Consider the following 22,389-nt stretch of genomic DNA (forward strand, 5'->3'; position numbering starts at 1 on the left):
TAACCGAAATTACTTTAAATATAAATAAATATTCCATGCAAATAGAAACCAAGAAAGCAAGGATGGCAATACTTACATCTGACACAATAGACATAATATCAAAACCAGTAAAAATAGACCAAAAAGGTTATTATATAATTTAAAAAGTATTAACTCATCAGAAGGATATAATAACTGTAAATATATATGCAGCCAGCATCAGAACAACAAATATATAATGCAAATATTAATTGATCTGGAGGCAGAGAGACACAGCAATACAATAATAGTGTGGGACTTCAATATTCTACTTCCAACAGATAGATCATCCACATAGGAAATCCATAAGGAAATATGCTAGACTTTAGACCAAATAGACCTATGGATACATACAGAACATTCCATCCAACAGAAACAAAATCTGCATTCTTCTAAAGCACACACAAAACATTCTCCAGGACTGATCATGTATTAAGCCATAAAACAAATCAACAAACTTAATAAAACTGACATCTTATCAAGTATCTTTTCCAACTACAATGGTATGACTTGAAATCAATAACAAGAGAAATTTTATTATTTTTTTTAGAAAGATAGGGTCTCTCTCTGGTGCTCAGGCTGTAGTGCAGTGGATCACTCAAGCAATCCTCCTGCCTCAGCCTCCTGAGTAGCTAGGACTACAGGTGCATGCCACCATGTTCAGCTAATATTTGTTCTGTCCTTTTTTTTCTTCTTTTGTAGAGACAGGGTCTCTCTATGTTGCCTAGACTGGTCTTGAGCTCAGGCAATCCTCCCGCCTCAGCCTTCCAAAGCACTGGGATTACAGGTGTGAGTCACCATGCCCAATCAAATGGAAAAATTTCAGAAAATTCACGAATACACAGAAATTAAACAATATGCTCATAAACAACCACTGGATCAAGAACAAAAGCGATATTTTAAAAGTACAGTTGGCTCTTAAACAATATGAGTTTGAACTGTGCAAGTCCACTTACTGCCAGACTTTTTTCAACTGATCCCAAACCAAAAATACAGTATTCATGGGATGAGAAATTGTGTATACAGAGGGCTGACATTTTGTACGTGGGGGTTCTACAGGGCAGACTGTGGGACTTAAGTATGGGTGAATCTGAGTTTATGCAGGGAGTCCAGGAGCCAATCTGCTGTGAATACCAAGGGACAACTGTATCTTGAGACAAACAAAAATAGAAACACAATGTAACAAAACTTATTGAATACAGTAAAAGCAGTTCTAAGAGGGAATTTTATAGCAAGGTTATATCAATAAGTGCCCACATTTAAAAAGAAGAAAATGCCGGGCACGGTGGCTCACGCCTATAATCCTAGCACTCTGGGAGGCCAAGGCGGGAGGATCACTTGAGGTCAGCAGTTCAAGACCAGTCTGAGCAAGCGTAAGACCCCATCTCTACTACAAATAGAAATAAATTAGCCAGAAAACTAAAAATATATAGAAAAATATTAGCCGGGCATGGTGGCGCATGCCTAAAGGTAGTAGAAAGTTAGTAGAAAGAAAGAAATAGCAAAGATTACAGCAGAAATAATTTAAATACTGGAAAAACAATAGAAAAGATCAATGAAGCTAAGAGTAATCCTTTTGAAAAGATAAATAAAATTAGCATACCATTAGCTAGACTAACGAAAAAAGAGAAGTCTCAAACAAAATCACAAATGAAAGATAAGACATTACAACTGATGCCACAGAAATACAAAGGATCATAAGAAACTACTATGAACAATTATATATCAACAAATTGAATAACCTAGAAGAAATGGATAAATTCCTAGAAACATATAACCTACCAAGACTGAATCATGAAGAGAAAAAAAAAAAAAAAACCTTGAACAGATCAATAATGAGTAAGATTGAATCGGTAATTAAAAAAAAATCCCATTAAAGAAAAGCCCAGGACCTGATAACTTCATGGTTGAATTCTACCAAACATTAAAAAAAAAGCTGGACATATGAGGAAGATAAATGACTAAGAGACATTAGGTGCCAGTTCGTCCCAGAGGGAAGGAAGGATTTGGCATGAAGGAGAGGGGGATGGGGGCACAGTCCAGGTGTAGCTTGGAGGGAAGGGTGCCAGAGCCTGCCAGAGACTTCATGGAAAGAAACTGTGAAAGAAAACATGAAGGAAAAAAAGATATTGGCAAAGGTCAACCCCGTAGAAGCTCAAACCCCAGTGAAGGGGTAGGTGGGGGTTTTGTTTCTCCTTCCCACACACCTCCGATAATCAGGCCATCAAGCTGTTTGCAAGTTTTCTCACCCTCATGAGCCCAAGCGCTGCTGCAACCACTGAACTGGGATCACCTTAAAAATAAATCTCTAGCTTCCAGCCCCTTGGGGATCCCTCCCACCCCATGACCACAGCCCGTGGCAGATAGGTGGTCACCATACTGCTTCTCTGTCATAGCAACCCTTTGACCACTTTGCAGTTTTCACATCATCTGTTCCCACACAGGCAGTTCCCAACACCTGCCCAAGACTGCGTGGGGCCCAGATCACGTCTGTGATCCTAGAGAGTACACAGTCCATGCAGGCTTCCTTCCAGGGAGAGGGACCAGAGAAGCCAGAGTGCCAGCTGTCTTCCACAGAGATTCTTTTCCTCCCTCACCCCAATCCCACCCATTACAGCCCAGAGGGCTGATTGAGCTGAAACTTTCAAGGGTGGCTGCCCCACCTGTGCTGGCGCACCCTCCAGTATGAGGTTTCCACAGACAGTGGAACCCACACCTTTCCACTTGAGAACCTGCAGTGGACGCAGGGGAGCTCCGTATGGGAGTTCCCCACCTGATGACACTCCCTGGAGATGCTGGCCAGCAGGACAGCAGGACAGATCTAGGACTCAATCAGGTTGCTAGGGGGCACAAAGGGGAGATTTGGGAGCTGGAATCAGGAGGTAAGGGAGCCCATGTGGGCAGAAATGATGAGAGAGTGCAGTGTGGGTCCGAGCTATGGCAATCTGGTGGAACACCCAACCTCCACAGGAAAGCCATGCTTTCGGACTAGGGCAGGTTCTTGGGCAGGGAAGTTCCCAGCCCACAGCACCATTGCTCCACAAGGTCAGGGGCCTGTGTGCAACCAGACCCTGGAGGGAGATTCACACGGCAAGGGTAGAGCGAGGAAGGTGGAGCTCACTGCCAATAGCCAGTCAGCGAATTGCAGAGGGCCCCTTCCCCACCAGTAAACTTTACAATTTGGTGAGGCTGTTTCAGCCCAGTTCCCAGTGGCTTTCCCCAGTGGCCTGTGAACCAACCTTTGCTCCCTACACCAAGACACTTCTAGGATATACCTGCACGGAGCGTGAAGGCAGGCTTGCCCCTCTAACCCCTAAGCCTCCCTCCTCCACACACCTCTGCTGTGGTGGTGATCAAGCAATCCCCTGGGAGCTGTTGGGCCCTTCCAACTGCCTGGGGCATTGAAGTGCTTCTCCTGAAGGGCTAGAGCCTATTATAGGCACAAAAGAATATCACTGCAGTTGACTCTTCCCTGTAAGCACCAACTACTGACAGGGAGAACAACTGTATAGTTCATTATAGCATCTACTGACTCAATCAAACAGGGCATGGCCAATTCACACTCACAAGCACCACCAGCCATCTCAGGGATTAAGCTGGGGTTCCCCATCCAATTCACACTGCTAGAAAGAGGGGAAGACAACAGAACAGAAGCAGCCTGAGCCTCTTTTTAGAGGAAGAATAAAAGTTGCAGGCAACTCAAGCTCTGAGGGGTCTCCCTTCTCTGGGCTGATTGGGGAGCTACTTAGAGTCTATGCAGAGACACTGCACCAAAGAGCAGGCGTAGCAGAGATCTGGTAACTGACAATCCCAGGCTTCTGCAACCAACACCATCCTCTGCTCTGGTGCATGGTGCCAGGTCCATTCGTGACTCGGCCTTCCAGCAGTAGCCTTCCCATCACCCTGACTGGGCCAGGGAGGGGACAGACAGAACAGATGCTCCCCCATATTGTAGCCTGTGACTGGGGACAGAGCACACATCCCCCGCCCCCCCGGTGTAGGATCTGAGCAGAGGAGGAGCCTCAGATAACACAGGCACCACTTGGGAAGACATGGCAACTACCTCAGCAGGTCCTAGGTGGGGGAGTGTGGGGGCAAGAACCTTGGCCAACCAGCAGCTCCAGCCCACTTACGTAGTCCCTGAACCACTGAGACAAGCCTCTGACTGAGCAACTGGGCATCAGCAGTCTCCACACCGGTGGCACAGCCCTGCATCTGTGCAGCTCTGCCCCCGTAATCCCCAGAGACAGCTCTGAAGCTCGTGCTGCTTTTGAACCCAAGGTTTTACCCCTGAAGCTCCAGGGCCCCCACGAGGCCTGCAACACCAACCCTGAGATTCCAGAGTGGTGGAGACCCAAGGCCACACTCCTGAGTCTCTACCACTGCCACTGGGCCAGCAGAACCTCTCCAAGGTCCAACACTTCACCTGGGAACCCCAGCCCTGAGCAGCCATTACTCATGGACCTGGTTGATAAAAATGGCTATAATCCAGTCATCCACAAACACTGCCTAAATAGACTCACCCAACTGCTACTGTCACCACCACTAGGTGGTGACACCACTAGGGTGACCCCAACCAGAGCAATCCTCCACAACAGCCTCTGTGGAGAAGAGGGCATTCAGTGCCCAACTCAAACTTCCAACAACAAGCTGGGGAACAATCCTGTACCCAAATGAAGATCATCCAGGACTGGCTCAAAATGAATCAATCACAAGGGAATGGGCCAAAACAGAACAGCTCTTCTACAGGCTCTCAGTGTACCTGCCCCTCCCCTGATGGGTCAACATTCCACAATAAGACACAAAAGCTCCATCTACAGTCCTCCCATTCCACTGACTAAAAAGGACAGTGCCCACCAAAGGAGAAAAGTGCCCTGCAATCCTAGTAACCCGGAACCAAGAGAAGAGAAGCAAAATGAGAAGAAACCAGCAAAAGAAAACTGACAACGTGAAAGAACAAAATATTTTGACACCCCCCCAAGGGATCATGATGGAGCTACAGTAGTGGACTCCAAAGACAAGGAAATTGCCAAAATGACAGAAATAAAATTTGGAATATGGATGGCAAAGAAGATGAATGAAATTGAAGAGAATATTAAAAATCAACAAAAAGAAGCCAAAAAAATTCAGAATATCAATAAAAAAAGTTGCTACAGAGCTAAACAACATAAGAAATGATAAAATAGAACTTAAAGAAATGAAAGAGTCATTTAGGACATTACAAAACACAGACTAACCAAGGGGAAGAAAGAATCTCAGAGTTCCAAGACAAGGCTGTTAAGCTAACCCTTTCATTCAAAGACACAGAAAAGAGTATTAAAAAGCCTGAGCAATCACTGACAGAAATATGGGACTATGTGAAGTGAACTAACATTTGAATTACATGTACCCCTGAAGAAAGAGCTAAAAGCATGGAAAACCTATTTGAGGGGATTATTGAGGAAAACTTCCCTGGTATCGCCAGAGATTCAGATATCAATATATAAGGTGGTCACTGAACACCAGGAAGATTCACAGCAATAAGGACATCTACAAGACACATAGTAATCAACCTGGCCAAAGTCAAAATGAAGAAGAAAATTCTGCAAGCAGCAATATGAAACCAACAAATAACGTACCAAGGGAAACCCATGAGGCTAACTGCAGATGTCTCAGAGGAATCCTTAGAAGCCAAAAGGGATTGGAGCCCCATCTTCAATATTACTAAACAGAACAACTGCTAGCCTAGAATTTTGTGTTGTGCAAAATTAAACTTCACAATTGATGGAGAAATTAACTCTTTTCCAGAAAAGCAAAAACTGAGGGAATTTGTCATGACCACACACCTGCTCTGCAGGAAATACTCAGAACTACACTATGCACAAATCAGCACGACAGATACCCACCAGTGTAAAAACATCCAAAAAAACTAAACCTCACAGCTCCTATAAAACTATACCATAGAAGAAAAACAAATTAATAAGGTACTATACAACATGATGAACAGATCGACATCCCACATATCAATTCCAACACTCAACATTAACGGTCTAAATGAAGCTCTCAAAACACATAGGCTGGCTGTATGGATGGAAAAACACAACCCAAGTATCTGCTGTATCCAGCAAATATCCCTAAACTACAAGGATGCACATAAACTCAATGTGAAAAAATGGAAAAAAAAAAAATATCCCATGCACATGGAAATCAAAAGTGAGCAGGTGTAGCTATTCTCATATCAGGTAAAACAGATTTTACGTCAACAAAGGTAAATAAAGACAAACAGAGTCATTATATATGGTGAAGGCAGCAACTCAACAAGAAAACGTAACAATCCTAAATAAATATATGTGCGCCTAACAAAGAAGCTCCCAAATACACAAAGCAAATTTTACTAGAGATGAGCAAAGAAATAAACGGCACTGTCATAGTTGCCAGGAACCACAGCACCCCAAAGTCAGAGCTGGACAAATGATCAAAGCAGCAAATAAATAGAAACATGGACTTAAACCGGACTCTAAATCAAAAGGACCTAACAGACATTTACAGAACATTCTACCTGAAAATTACAGAATATGCATTCTTCTCATCAGCACCTGGGACATTATCCAAGACTGATCATATCATAGACCACAAAAAAGGTCTTAATAAATTGTAAAAAACTGAAATCATACAATGTATCTTCTCAGACCACGGCAGAATAAACCTAGAATTCAATCACAAGAGAACACAAAAACCTACACAAAGTCATGGAAATTAAACCACCTGATGCTGAACAATTACTGGGCCGAGAATTAAATTAAGATAGAAATCAAAAGATTTTTGTACTGAACAAAGGGGACACAAGCTATCAAAATCTATGGGAATCAACAAAAGCATTGCTCAGAGGGAAATGTACAGCATTAAATGACTACATCGAAAACACAGAAACCTTGTCTGGTTCCAGTCTAAGGGGGAATGTTCGCAATTTCCCCCCATTAAGTATGATTTTTAGCTGTGGGTTTGTTGTATATGGCTTTCATAATATTGAGGTATGTTCCATCTATACCCATTTTGTTAAGAGTTTATTATAAAAGGGTGCTGGATTTTTTCAAAGGCTTTTTCTGCATCTATTGAGAGAATCATATGGTCTTTATTTTTGCTTCTGTTTATGTGTTCTGTTTATAAATTTGCATATGTTCAACTATCCTTGCATCTCTGGGATGAAGCCCACCTGATTATGGTAGATTATTTTTATGATGTGCAGGTGAACTCAGTTTGCTAGGATTTTACTGAGAATTTTTGCATCTAAGTTCATAAGGGATATTGGTCTATAATTTCCTTTTTTTGTTGCGTCCTTTCCCAACTTTGGTATCAAGTTGATATTGGCTTCACAGAATGAGCTGGGGAGGATTCCTTCCTATTCGATAGTCTGGAATAACTTCTACAGTATAGGTACCAGTTCTTCGTAGGTCTGGTAAAATTTGGGTGTGAAACCATCTGGTCTAGGACTTTTCTTTGTCAGAATATTTTTTATTGCTGCTTCAATTTTGTGACTTGATATTGGTCTGTTCAAGAGTTCTAGTTCTTCCTGATTGAGCCTAGGAAGCTTGTGTGTTTCCAAGAATTTGTGCATTTCCTCAATGTTTTCATGTTTATGTGCACACACATTTTTATAACATTCAGAGATGATATTTTGTATTTCCGTGATATCAGTTGTAATATCTACCTTTTCATTTCTCATTAAGCTTACCAGAGTTCTTTCTTTTCTGCTTCTGGTTAATCTAGCAAAAGGCCTGTAGATTTTATCATTTAAAAGAACTAACTTTTTGTTTCATTAATTTTCTATATAATTCCTTTATTGTTGATTTCATTTAGTTCTGCTCTAACCTTAGTTATATCTTTTCTTCTGCTGTGTTTGGGATTGCTTTGTTCTTCCTTTCCCAATTCCTTGAGATGATTCATTAGATTGTTGATTTATGATCTTTCTGTTTTTTGGATGTAGGCATTTGTGGCTATGAATTTTCCTTTTAGGACTGCTTTTGCTAAATCCCACAGATTTTGAAAACTGTGTCCCCTATGTCATTTATTAAGAAGAATCTTTTTATTTGCATCATAATATCTGCCTTCACCCATGAATCCTTCAGCAGGAGGTTGTTTAATTTCCATGTCCTTGTGTACAGTTTGAATGTTTCTGTTGGAATTGATTTCTAATTTTATTAAACTGTGGTCTGAAAAGATACATAGTATAATTTCTATGTTTTTACTATGTTGAGACATGTTTTGTGTCCTAGGATGTGATCAGTCTTAGAGAATGCTGCATGAGCAGATAAGAAGAGTGTATATTCAGTAGTTTCAGAGTAAAATGTTCTGTAAAGGCACATAGTGCTGAAATCCTAGCCAGGGTAATCAGACAAAAGAAAAAAATTAAGGGTATCCAACTGGGGACAGAAAAGGCCAAGTTATCGCTCTTTGCCAACAATATAATCTTATATCTAAAAAATCCCAAAGATTCTGCCAAGAGACTCCTGGAAATGATAAATAAATTCAGCAAAGTTTCAGGTAACAAAATCAATGAACACAAATCAGTAGCATTCCTATACACCAACAACAGTCAAGCTGAGAATCAAACCAAAGACTCAATACCTTTCACAATAGCAAGAAAGAATATAAAATACCTAGGAATATAACTAACCAAGGAAGTGAAAGACCTCTATGTGGAGAACTACAGAACAGTGAGGAAGAAAATCACAGAGGATGTAAACAAATGGAAAAGCATATCATGCTTAGGGAACAGAAGAATCAATACTGCTAAAATGTCCTCACTACCCAAAGTGACCTACAAATTCAATGCAATCCCCATTAAAATACCAACCTCACTTTTTGCAAATCTGAAAAATAATTCTATGTTTCATATGGGGAAAAAAAAAGACCTTGCATAGCCAAAGCAACCTAAAGCAAAAGAACAAATCAGGATGCATGAATATACCAGACTTCAAGCTATTCTACAAGGTTACAGTAACCAAAACATCATGGTACTGGCACAAGAAAAGAGACATAGACCACTGGATCAGAACAGAGAAGCTATATATAAACCCATACTCATATTGCCATCTGATCTTTGACAAAGTAGACAAAAATACGCACTGAGGAAAAGAATCCCTATTCAATAAATGGTGCCGGGAAAATTGGATAGCCACATGTAGAAGACTGAAACAGGATCTGCACCTCTCAAATCTCACAAAAATCAATCCACGATGGATCACAGACTTAAATCTAAGGCATCAAACAATAAGAATTCTGGAAGAAAATGTTGGAACAACTCTTACAATCAGCCTAGGCAAAGAACTTATGAAGAAGACCCCACAGGTAATCAAAGCAACAGCAAAAATAAATAAATGAGACCTGATCAAATTAAAAAGCTTCTGCACAGCCAAGAAAACAATCAATAGAGCAAACAGACAACCTATAGAAGGTGATAAAATATTTGCCTGTTACACATTCAACAAAGGGCTAATAACAAGAATCTATACAGAGCTCAAAGCAAAACAACACAAAAAAAATCAAAAAACCCCATCAAAATGTGGGCAAAGGACATGAACAGAAACTTTCCAAAAGTAGATAGACTAATGGCCAATGAACATATGAATAAATGCTCAATATCTCTAATCATCAGGGAAATGCAAATCGAAACCACAATAAGATATCACATAACTCCAGTGAGAATGGCCTTTATCAAAAAGTCTCAAGACAACAGATGCTGATGTGGATGTGGAGAGAAAGGAACACTTATACACTGTTGGTGGGACTGCAAACTAGTACAACCTCTGTGGAAAGTAGTATGGAGATACCTCAAAGAACTGAAAGTAGGCCTACCATTTTATCCTCCATTTACCCAAAGGAAATAAAGTCACTTTATAAAAAGACACTTGTACTCAAATGTTCATAGCAGCACAATTTACAATTACAAAGATGTGAAATCAACCAAACTGCCCATCAATACATGAGTGGATTAATAAAATGTGGTGTACATATACCACAAAGCACTATTCAGCCATAAAAAAAAATGGTGAAGTAATACCTCTTATATTATCCTTGATGGAGCTGGAGCCCATTCTTCTAAGCGAAGTATTAGAAGAATGGAAAAACAAACAGTACATGTACTCACTATTAAACTAGAACTAATCAATCAACACTTACATGCAGATATGGAAGCAAAACTCAATGGAAATCAAGCAGGTGGCAGGGAGGAGTGGTTGGGTAAATTGACACCTAACGGGTACAATGCACACTATACAGATGATGGGCACACTGATAACATTGACTTGAACAGTACAAAAGCAATACATGTAACCGAAACATTTGTACCCCAATAACATCATAAATTTAAAGGAAAGAAACACAGAAAAATCACAAATCAACAACCTAATGTAACATCTTAAGGAACTAGAAAAGGAAGAGCAAACCGAACCCAAAGCCAGCAGAACAAAGGTTAAAGCAGAAATAAATGAAACAGAAATCATAAAAGTAATACAGAGAATCAACAAAAAGTTAGTTCTTTGAAAAGGTAAACAAATTCAACAGACCTCTTGCTAGATTAACCAGGAATAGAAGGGAAAGGATGCAAATAAGCTCAATCAGAAATATAATAAAAAGGAGACATGACAACTGAGAGCACAGCAACACAAATCAACCGTGATTACTACAAAAATCGCTACACACATAAACTAGAAAAACTCAGAGGAAATGGACAAATTCCAGGAAACACACCAAAGACTCAATCAGGAAGAGACAGAACTCCTGAACAGACCAATAAACACCAGTGATTTGAAGCAGTAATAATAAACCTTTCAACAAAAAAAAAGCTCTAGACCAGATGGATTTACAGCCAAATTCTACCAGACCTACAAAGAAGAGCTAATACCCATAATACAAAAATTATTCCATAATATTGAGGAGGAGGAAATTCTCCCCAACTCATTCTATGAGGCCAGTATCACCTTGATACCAAGGCTGGAAAGGACAAAACAAAAAGGAAAACTACAGACCAATATCCCTTATGAATATAGATGCAAAAGTCCCCAATAAAATACTAGCAAACCAAATTCAATAGCACATCAAAAAAATAATCCACCGTGACCAAATGGCCTTCATCCCAGGGATGCAAGTATGGTTCAACATATGTAAATCAATAAATGTGATTTACCAAATAAACAGACGCAAAAACAAAGACCATATGATCATCTCAATAGAGGCAGAAAAAGTACTTGATAATATCCAGCAATCTTTCATGATAAAAACCCAATAAAAAAGGCATAGAAGGGACATATCTCAAAATTATAAAAGCTACATCTGACAAATCCACAGTCAATATCATGCTGAATGGGGAAAAGTTGAAAACCTTCCCCATGAGAACTAGAACAAGAAAAGGATGCTCACTGTCACCAACTGCTATTCAACATAGTGCTGGAAGTCCTAGCCAGAGCAATTAACCAAAGAAAGAAATAAAGGGTATCCAAATTGGGAAAAAGGAGATCCAACTATCACTTTTCACTGACCATATGATTTTGTATCTAGAAAACCCCAAAGACTCCACCAAAAGACTCCTGAAATTGATAAATTCAGCAAGGTCTCAAGTTACAAAATCAATGTACATAAATCAGAAGCATTTCCATATACCAATAACAGTCAAGCTGGGAGTCAAATCAAAGACTCAATACCATTCACAATAGTTGCAAAGAAAATAAAATAACCAAGGAGGTGAAAGATCTCTACAAGGAGAACTACAAAACACTGAGGAAAAGAAATCTCAGATGACACAAACGCATCAGTAGAATCGACACTGTTAAAACATCCATGCTACACAAAGTGATTTACAGATTCAATACAATCCCCACCAAGATACCAATGTCATACTTCACAGATCTAGAAAAAATAACTCTACACTTCGTTTGGAACCAGAAAAGAGCCTGAATAGCAAAAGCCATCTTAAGCAAAAAGAACAAATCTGGAGACATCATATTACCATGTTTCAAACCATACTATTAATATAAGGCTATCATAACAAAAACAGCATGGTACTGGTACAAAAATAGACACATATACCAATGCAAAAGGATAGGGAACCCAGATATAAAACCATCTACCGACAGCCAACTGATCTTTGACAAAGGAGACAATAATGCACACTGGGGAAAAGAATTCCTATTCAATAGATGGTGCTCGGAAAATTGGATAGCCATATGCAGAAGAATGAAACGGGACCCTATTTCTCACCACTCACAAAAATTAATTCAAGATGGGTAAAAGACTTAAATGTAAGGCATGAAACCATAAGAATTCTAGAAGAAAATGTAGGAGAAACTCTTCTAGATATCAGTCTAGCCAAATAATTTATGACTAAGACCCCCGATGGCAATTACAGCAACAAAAAATAAATAAATAAATGGGATTTGATTAAACTAAAAAGCCTCTGCACAGCTAAGGAAATAATCAACAGAGCAAATAGACAACCTAAAAAATGGGAGAAAATATTCACAAACTATACATCTAATAAAGGGTAACAACTAGAATCTATTAATACAAAGAACTCAAATCAGCAAGAAAAGAACAAACAACCACATTAAAAAGTAGGCAAAAGACATGAAAAGAAGCTTTTCAAAAGAAGATAGACAAATGGCCAAGAAACATATGAAAAAATGCTTAACGTCACTAATCATCAGGGAAATGCACATTAAAACGACAACAAGATATATCACTTTACCCCAGTTAGAATGGCTTTTATTAAAAACTCAAAAAATAGATGCTGGCGTGGATGCAGGGAGAAAGGAATGCTTATACGCTATTGGTGGGACTGCAAATTAGTACAACCTCTACGGAAAACAGTATGGAGATTCTTCAACAACAGAAAGGAGATCTACCATTCAATCCAGCAATCCCACTACTGGGTATCTACCCAAAGGAAAAGAAGTCTTTTTATCAAAACAGATACCTGCACTCAAATGTTTACTGCAGCACAATTCACAAATGCAAAGATGTGAAATCAACTCAAGTGCCCATCAATTCATGAGTGGATTAATAAAATGTGGTATATGTATAGCATGGAATACTACTTGGCCATAAAAATGGAGGAATTAATGCCTTTTCCAACAATTTGGATGAAATTGGAGACCATTATCTTATGTGAAGTACCTAAAGAATGGAAAAACAAATACCACATGTACTCACTATTAAATTGGAACTAACCAATGAGCAGATATGTGCACAGAGGGAGGTAAAACTCAGTGGAAATCAAGCGGGGGGATGGGGAGGAGGGGAGGGGTAAAAAACTACCTAATGGGTAAAATGAACACTATTTGGGTGACAGGCACACTTATAACCATGACTCAAGCATTACAAAAGCAATGCATGTAACCAAAAACATTTGTACCCTTTTAATATTTTGAAATTTAAAAATAAATAAATAAAATAAATAAAAAGAGCTAATACAATCCTTCTCAAACTCTTCCTAAAAACTAAAGAGGAGGGAGTATTTCCAAACTGATTTCATAAGGCCAGCATTATCCTAAAACCAAAGCCAGATAAGTACACCACAGGAAAAGAGAATTACAGGCCAACATCCCTGATGAGATGAAAAAATTCCTCAACAAAATACTAGCAAACTGAATTCAACAACACATGAAAGGTGTATTTCACCATGGTTAAATTGAGACTGCATGCAAGTATGTTTCAACATATGCGAATCAATAAATGTGCTACACCATAATAACAAAACAAGGGGAGGAAAATACGATCACTTTAATAGATGCAAAAAAAATTTGATATATTTCAATATCCATTAATGATAAAAATTCTCAACAATTAGGTATAGAAAGAATGAACATGAACAATATCACAAACCCACAGCTAACATCACACTCAATCATGAAAAACTGAAAATTTCCTCTAAGATCAGGAATAAAACAAAGATGCCCGTTCTCACCACTTCTACTTAACATAGTACTAGAAGTTCTAGCCAGAACAATTAGGCAAGAAAAAGAAATAAAAGGCATCCAAACTGGAAAGGAAAAGATAAAACTGTCTGTGTTTGCAGATGATATGGTCTTATATATAGAAAATACTAGAAACTCCACCAAAAAACAATTAGAATAAATAAATTCAGTAACATTGCATGATACAAAGTCAACATACAAAAATCAGTAGTATTGCTATACACTAACAATAAACTAAAAAGGAAATCAAGAAAACAATTCCATTTAGAATAACATCATAAATAAATAAGGAATATGTTTAACCAAGGAGGAGAAATATTGGTATAGTGAAAAAAAAAAAACTGATGAAAGAAACTGAAGACACAAATAAATAGAAAGACATCCATGCTCATGGATTGGAAGAATTAATATTGTTAAAATGACCATACTACCCAAAGCAATTTACAGATTTAATGTAATCCCTATCAAAATTCGAATGACATTTTTCATAAAAATAGAAAAAACAATCCTATAATTTATATGGAACAAGAAAAGACCCTGAATAGCAAAAGCTATCTTCACCAAAAATAACAAAGCTGGAGGCATCACACTACCAGATTTCAAAATATACTGCAAGGCTACACTAATTGAAACAGTATAGTACTGGCATAAAAGCAGACATATAGACTGATGGAACAGGACAGAGAGCCCCAAATCCACATATTTGTGCTCAGCTGATCTACAGACACTTCAAGAACACAAAATGGATAGAGGACAGTCTTCAATAAGTAGTGTTGGTTAAAACTGCATATCTACATGCAGAAGAATGAATTATCTCGTTATCTCATACCACATACAAAAATGAATTCAAACTGGATTAAAGATTTAAACATAATACCTGAAACTGTAAAACTACTAAAAGAAAACATAGGGGAAAAAGCTTTTTATCATTGGTCTTGGCAAAGATTGTTTGGCTATGACCTCCAAAACACAGACAATAAAAGCAAAATTTAGACAAATGGGATTTCAACAAAAAAAAGCTTCTGTATGGCAAAGGAAACAGCACAGTGAAGAGATAATCTATGCAATGGAAGAAAATATTTTCAAACCATATATCCAATAAGGAGTTAATATCCAAAATACATAAGGAATGTAAACAACTCAACAGCAAAATACAAATTACTCAATTTGAAAATGAGAAAAGGACCTGAATAAGTATGTCTCAAAAGAAGACACACACAAGGCAAACAGGCATATGAAAAAATGCTCAGCATCACTAATCATTAGGGAAATACAAATCAAAACTATAAAAACCTATCATCTCACATCCATCAGAATGGCCACTATCAAAATAACAGGAAATAACAAGTGTTGGTGAGGATATGAGGAAACTAGAACCCTTGTGTACATTATTGATGGGAATGTAAAATGGTGTAGTCATTATGGAAAACAGTGTGGAAGTTCTTAAAAAATTGAAAATAGAATTACAAATGATCCTGCAATCCCACTACTAGGTATATATCCAAAAGAACTGAAAGCAAGATCTTCAGAACGTATTTGCACATCCATGTTCATTGCAAGATATTCAAAATAGCCAAGAGATGAATGAACCTGAATATCCAGCAACCAATGACATTCACAACAGAGGAATAGATAAAGAGTATGTGGCATACACATACTATTGTGCAGCCTTAAAAAAGAAGGGAATCCTGTTGTATGCTACAACATGGTTGAACATCAAATACATTATTATGCTAAGGGAAATAAGCCAGTCACAAAAGGGCAAATATTGTATGATTCCACTAATATGAAGTATCTAAAATAGTCAAAATCATGGAAACAGAAAATAGAAAAGTGGTTACCAAGGGCTGGCAGTAAGAAGAAGAGAGAATTAGTGGTAATAGAGTATTTCAGTGTTGCAGACCTAGAGAGCTATGTGTGCAACAATGTGATTATATTTGACACTACTATACATATAAAAATTGTTAAGATGGTAAATTTAATGTGCTTTTTACCACAATAAAAAAAATCTTGAAAAAATGTTTGAAATGACAAATTTTATTTTATACATATTTTACCACAATAAAATAAGAAAAAAATATACCAAGGATGAAGAAGAGTATACAGGTAATTCTTAACTAGCATGCATAGGGAGTGTGTGGCCATGTTCTATACATGGTGATATGGAAAAATCTCTAAGGTATATGGTTAAGGGGGAAAGGGGCATGACAATTTTTGTTTCCTTTTTATAAGGGAAAAGAGGGTGGAATAGACTGATTCTGTATATATACTTATATATATATTAAAACAAGAAGGATATCTAACCATTTCATCTCCACATAATTGGAAAGAATTTGAAAGTCTGATAATACCAAGTGTTGGCAAAGATTTAAATCAACAGGAATGCTCACATACCACTGATGATACAATCATCAGATGGTGTAGCATTTGGATGATTTGAAAAACATTTGGTAATTTCCAGTAAAGATTCACGTATCTTTCACCATAGAAATTTTTTTTTTCTGTTTATTTTTTTTTCTTTATTTCAGCTCATTATAGGGGCACAAAAGTTCAGGTTATACACATTGCCCATACCCCTCCATCCCCCCAAGTCTGAGCTTCAAGCGTGTCCATTCCCTAGACCGTGCGCATCGCACTCATCATGGAGGTATGCACCCATCCCCTCCCCCCATCCCTCCCAGTTTATTAGTACATGCTCTGGATCAGTGCTATCAGAATTTTCTGCAATGATAGAAATGTTCTGTATCTTCCTGTCCAATACAATAAGCCAGCAGCCACATGTGATCTGTTGAGTATGGTCAGTGTGACTGATGATTGGGATTCTTAATTTTATGTAATTTAAGTGAAATTTAAATAGCCACATGTGGATAGTAACTACTATATTAGTTCAGACCTCGGACACACACTATATGCACAAGAAGGTATTTACAGAATGTTCACCTCAACCTTGTTCAAGGTAATAAAAAACTGGAATCTGGTAATTGGAAAATTAATTTTAAATTATGTGCTATTTAAGAAATATAGCAGTATCAACAGTAAAAATCAATGAATCACATCTATACATATCAATAAGGATAAATCACAAAGTAATGTTAAGGGGAAAAGCAGATTGCAGACGTATGTGTAAAATATCAACTAAGACATTCCAAAAAGTTTAAAAACAGATCCAAATTAATATTACATATTATTTAGTGATATATTTATATCAGTAAAAGTATAACATTATTCTAATTCTCCCTAATACGCTTACAGGGACACTGATTATCAGCCCTACTGCTGAAACAATTATGCCTATCCAGGAGTTCAACACCAGATCTCTGGTAACATACCCTAAAGAAGCCAGGTATTAAAAACAGAAAGATTGCAGACATAGAAAAAAATTGTGACAGCACAGGCCCCATTTGCCATTTCCCAATCAAGGCAAGGCATTCTTAATTCTAGATGTCTTCTTCCATGTTCTCCAAGCCAAGGACTCTGCTGGTTTTCCTTTAATTAACTCAGAGATCACCTAGAATACTCCTGAATTTTTAAGAAAGTTTCTATGTTTATATCTATGTAACTATTTTTTAATCTTTAAGCATGCAATACTTTTATATAGTGGAGAAAAAGAATTTTTCATTTTAAACTTACAACTTCTCTAGGAGTGGTCACTGGAGAAACATGTCGAGGAACACTCACTGGCTGTCTGGAAACATTTGCTTGATTTTTGCCATCTGATCTGAAAGATACAATTACTTTTGAGCTAAATTGAGATCAAAACATTTCTACAGGACATATTACATATACTTTGAATTTTCCCAAATACAGAATAACAATGTCAGTAGTGGTAGTGATGATCATGATGATAGCTAAAATTTTTATGGTACTTTTAACAGCTTTCACACATTTTTAATCCTTACAGTATTAAAGATTAACTTTTCTTCTCAAGTCTTCCTAAAATCAGAGAAGAGTAAAAACATTCCTAGACTGCATATAAAAAACTTAAAGTAATCACTCTAAAAATTAGGAAGTCCAAGAGTAGCAAACACATTGGCTGGAAAGATATCAGCTAAGTTTTAGACAAGCTGAGGTGACAGCAAGTCAGCTAGGTACAGATGTATGGGAGATAGTTGTGGTTATGGAACTAAAACTCCAAAGATGCAGACTGGGAAATATCTGTATAGACGGGTCAGTTGGAAGTGTGACAGGAAGGATGGGAAAGAAAGACCAGGAAGATAAATCTGTCTCAGAACACATTAAAAATTAAAGCTAATATCAGGATACTCTGGGAAAATATTATAGTAAGTGAGAAACAGGACAAAAAAGCAAAGGTTAGCAATGAAGGCTAGATATGTACATTTGGAAATCATTATCATAACAATAACATTGTTATTAAGTAATTATAATGTGCCCATAATATGCAATGGGCTTTATGTGTTAATATTTCCTCATTTAATCTTTATATTAACCCCATGAGATAGGTAATATTATTATTAAAAGCTCAGAGAATTCTAGCAAATGATAAACCCAGAAACTGAACTCAGATTTGATTACAAAGTCCATGCTAGCAGATGCTACATTCTAATGCCACTGTATCAGAAGTGATAGCTCAGAGATAGTCATACAAGAGTCCAACAAATACAATAGAAATGTCAGGTGTCTGAATTATGACAACCTTAACTTTCTTCTATTAAAACATTTCTTAAGTGGTCCCATTACTGGTTAAAAAAAAGAAAATAAATAGTATATTTAAAACTTGTTTCTTAAAAGCTTATAATTCACAAAATCTGTTTTCAAAATTGAGAATTGAAAAATTCTCACTCTATGAGAACTGATAATTGAAATAAAGAAATAGAAGAAAATGTTTCAGCATTTATATTTTTTATCTTTATCCCATACTTTAATTAGGAAGTTCAAATCAGATGTCATAGGCAAAATTCTACTTATCTCATTATCAGAAACCAGTATTAAGCAAAATGAACCCTAAGGGCCACTTTCAGCAGTATAAAGACTAGTCACCATAATCCTTTCCCTTCTCCATTCATTAGAAGAGGTGGCTTAGTCACCACTATGTTTAACCCATGCTAATCATGTCAAAAGAATAGAAAGATAACTTAGAACCCTGATTTTAATAGATTGCCAACCTCTATGATATGATTATCGTCGTTAATAATTACTTTAAATTATTTGATATAAATTTAAAAGAAAAAAAGCTAAGTACTCATATGTTTGTGATCTCTTCTTTCTGAAGTAGCTTTTCCGTATCTGATCTCTCTTGATGAAGACAAAAACCGCAAGCAGACTAAGAGGAACAATTGCAAAGAAGAATACCAGAAGTCCGTCCCTTAATGCAGTATTCTTTTCTAGAGAGAATAATTTTATATTAATGGTCATTAAACTCATACTTCCCAGAACATATTAGGTGAGTATACATGTTTTACATTCACTTTTACATTATTCAAAAATCAAACTGATATTAATTGAATACACTGAGAAGTCTTGCTCACATTTCATCCCAGGCCACTTATTTTTGCTCTCACAAAAATAACTTTTATTAGTTTCCTATGTCATCTTATAGTATTTCTTCATGCAAATATAACGAACAACAAAATGTGTTATTATTGTCAACCTTTTCTTACACAAAAAGTAGCATACTATAAACACTATTTGGCACATTTTTTTTTTACCTGTCTATACATAGAAGGCCTCCTCATTTGCTATATAGGTACACAAAACTCCACTATAAAGATGTTCTATAGTTTACCAGAACCCTACTGATAGACACTTCAATTTTTCCAATCTTTTGCTATTACAAAAAAAATTTATAATGAATTACCTTATACATATGTCATACCATATGGGCGCAGGTATAACTAGAGAATAACTTCCCAAAAGCAGCACTGCTGAATCAATAGGCAAATGCATTCACCATTTTTTTAAGTATTGTTAAATTGTTCTCCATAACAATTTCACACACCTACAAACAATGTATAAGAATTCCCTATAGCCTCACCTTCAGAGCCAAACTTTTGGATTTTTGCCATCCTAGTAGATGAAAAATTACATCTTATATAATTTTAACTTATATTTACTTTTTTACACAGTGAGTTTAACACCTTTTCTTGTTTACAAAAACACTGTAATTTCTTTTTTCTGCTCAGTCCTTTGACTATTTTTCTATTGGACTTTCAGTTTTTTTCTTCTCAGTTTCTAAAAGTTCTTTAAACATTAAAGAGATTAGCTTTGTCTATAATAAGAGTTAAAAGTATTTTCCCCATTTTTTATGCTTTTTTCCATGCGGAAGTTTATTATTTTTGTATTTTGTATAGTTGAATTTATCAATCTTATTTTTTTATGGCTTCTGGATTTTAAGTTTCATTATAACTTTTAAAAATTCATTAGTTAACATTAATTTTATCTGTTGTGTTCTTTAGAGCATGGGTCCCCAACCTATGGTGAGTTGTATAATTATTTCACTATATATTACAATGTAATAATGACAGAAATAAAGTACATAATAAATTTAATGCACTTGAATCATCTCAAAACCAACCCCCTCCCCAGTCTGTGGAAAAAACATCTTCTATGAAAATGGTCCCTGGTGCCAAAATGCTGCGCATAGTTATTTTAAGAGAAACAATATAGTAGACATGAACATAAGTGGTAAACTGTGAAATTTTCCTCATAATTCTAAATCTGTAAAAGTATTAGAAATTTCTGTTAAAAGTTATATAAAACTATATGAAACATTTATCCTAATCAAAAATCAAAATTCAGCTGACCCTTGAACAACATGGGTTTGAACTGCACAGGTCCACTTATGTATAGATATTCTTCTACCTCTGCCATCCATGAGACAGCAAGACCAACCCTTCCTCTTCATCTTCCTCCTCAGCCCACTCAACGTGAAGATGACAAAATGAAGACCTTCACGATGACTCCCTTAATGAATAGTAAATATAATATATTTTCTCTTCTTTATGATTTTCTTTATTATTTGTATAAATTTAAGGGATACATGTACAATTTTGGCACATGGATATATTGCATAGCGGTGAGGTCTGGGCTTTTAGCACATCCATCACCCAAATAATGTACATTGTACCCATAAAGTAATTTCTCATCACCCACCCTCCCACCATAATCTCACCCTTCTGTGTCTCCAAGACACATTCCTCACTCTATGTCCTTGTGTACACATTATTTAGCTCCCATATAAGTGAGAACACGCAATATTTGACTTTCTGTTTCTGAGTTGTTTTACGTAAGATAATAGCCTCCAGTTCCACCCATGTTGCTGCAAAAGACATAATTTTATTCTTTTCTATAGCTAAATAGTATTCCATTGTGTAAATATACCACATTTTCTTTATTCAATCATCCATTGATGGACACTTAGGTTGACTATCTTTACTATTGTGAACAGTGCTGTGATAAATATACAAGTATCTGTATCTGATTGGTATAATGATTTCTTTTCCTTTGAGTAGGTACTCAGTACTGGGATTGCTGGATCGAATGGTAGTTCTACACTTAGTTCTTTGAGAAACCTCCACACTGTTTTTCACAGAGGTTGTACTAATGTACATTCCCACCAACAGTGTATAAATGTTCCCTTTTATCCACATCCACACCAACATCTGTTATTTTTTGACTTTTTAATAGATTATCTTAATAACATTTTCTGTTCTCTAGCTTACTTATTGTAAGAATATAGAATACAACACATACAACATACAAAATATGTGTTAACCAACTGTTTATGTTATTGGTAAGGCTTCTGGTCAACAGTAGGATATTAGTAGTTATTTCGGAAAGTCAAAAGTTATATGTGGGTTTTTGAATTGCACAAGGGGTCAGTGCCCCTAACTTTCATGTTATTCAAGGGTCAACTGGATAAAAAATTAAAGCAAGCTTGATATATTATTTTATACTTACTAATGAGTAGACAAAATTTAAATTAAGGCATCAACACTGGCAAGATTATGTTGAAATTTGATACTTTCACATTATTAGTGACAATACACAAAGGCATCATTCATTAGGAATTTTTATCAAGAACCATAAAAAGGATTATACCCTTCAAACTAATCTCATTACTGGCAATTTATCCTTCACCAGGGAAAATGCATACGCATGAAGATGTACACTACAATGTTAATGGTGCATATCAAAAACTTAGAAACAATTTAAATGTCAAATAATTAGAAAATAGCTAAGTGAAGTTACAACACATCCACTGGATGAAATGAAACACATCCATTAAAATCCATAGTTCTGATTCACTTCTAGCCAAGATAGAGTTACAGGGACTAGATTTATTGTGCCAGCTAAAATAACCAGAAGACCACACATAATATATGAAATAGCCATTTTCAAGACACCGGACATAAGGCAACAAAGAAAAATCCCTGAGAGACAAGAAAAAAATAAAGCGAGCCTT

At 36.7% G+C, this 22,389-nt stretch overlaps 1 protein-coding gene across 1 annotated transcript in view; it reads right to left on the bottom strand.

The window, feature by feature from the left end:
• The window catches only part of ADAM9 (ADAM metallopeptidase domain 9), a 112,912-nt gene that overhangs the window by 11,610 nt on the left and 78,913 nt on the right, over window positions 1-22,389 (bottom strand). Inside the window, exons 19-20 of the mRNA XM_045535839.1 lie at window positions 19,168-19,309; window positions 17,598-17,685 (exon numbers count right to left, since the gene is read on the bottom strand). Coding sequence (XP_045391795.1) covers window positions 17,598-17,685; window positions 19,168-19,309 — 230 coding nt within the window. The remainder of the gene's footprint in view (window positions 1-17,597; window positions 17,686-19,167; window positions 19,310-22,389) is intronic.

This window comes from Lemur catta, chromosome 22 (genome assembly GCF_020740605.2).
Source record: "Lemur catta isolate mLemCat1 chromosome 22, mLemCat1.pri, whole genome shotgun sequence".
Taxonomy (NCBI): domain Eukaryota; kingdom Metazoa; phylum Chordata; class Mammalia; order Primates; family Lemuridae; genus Lemur; species Lemur catta.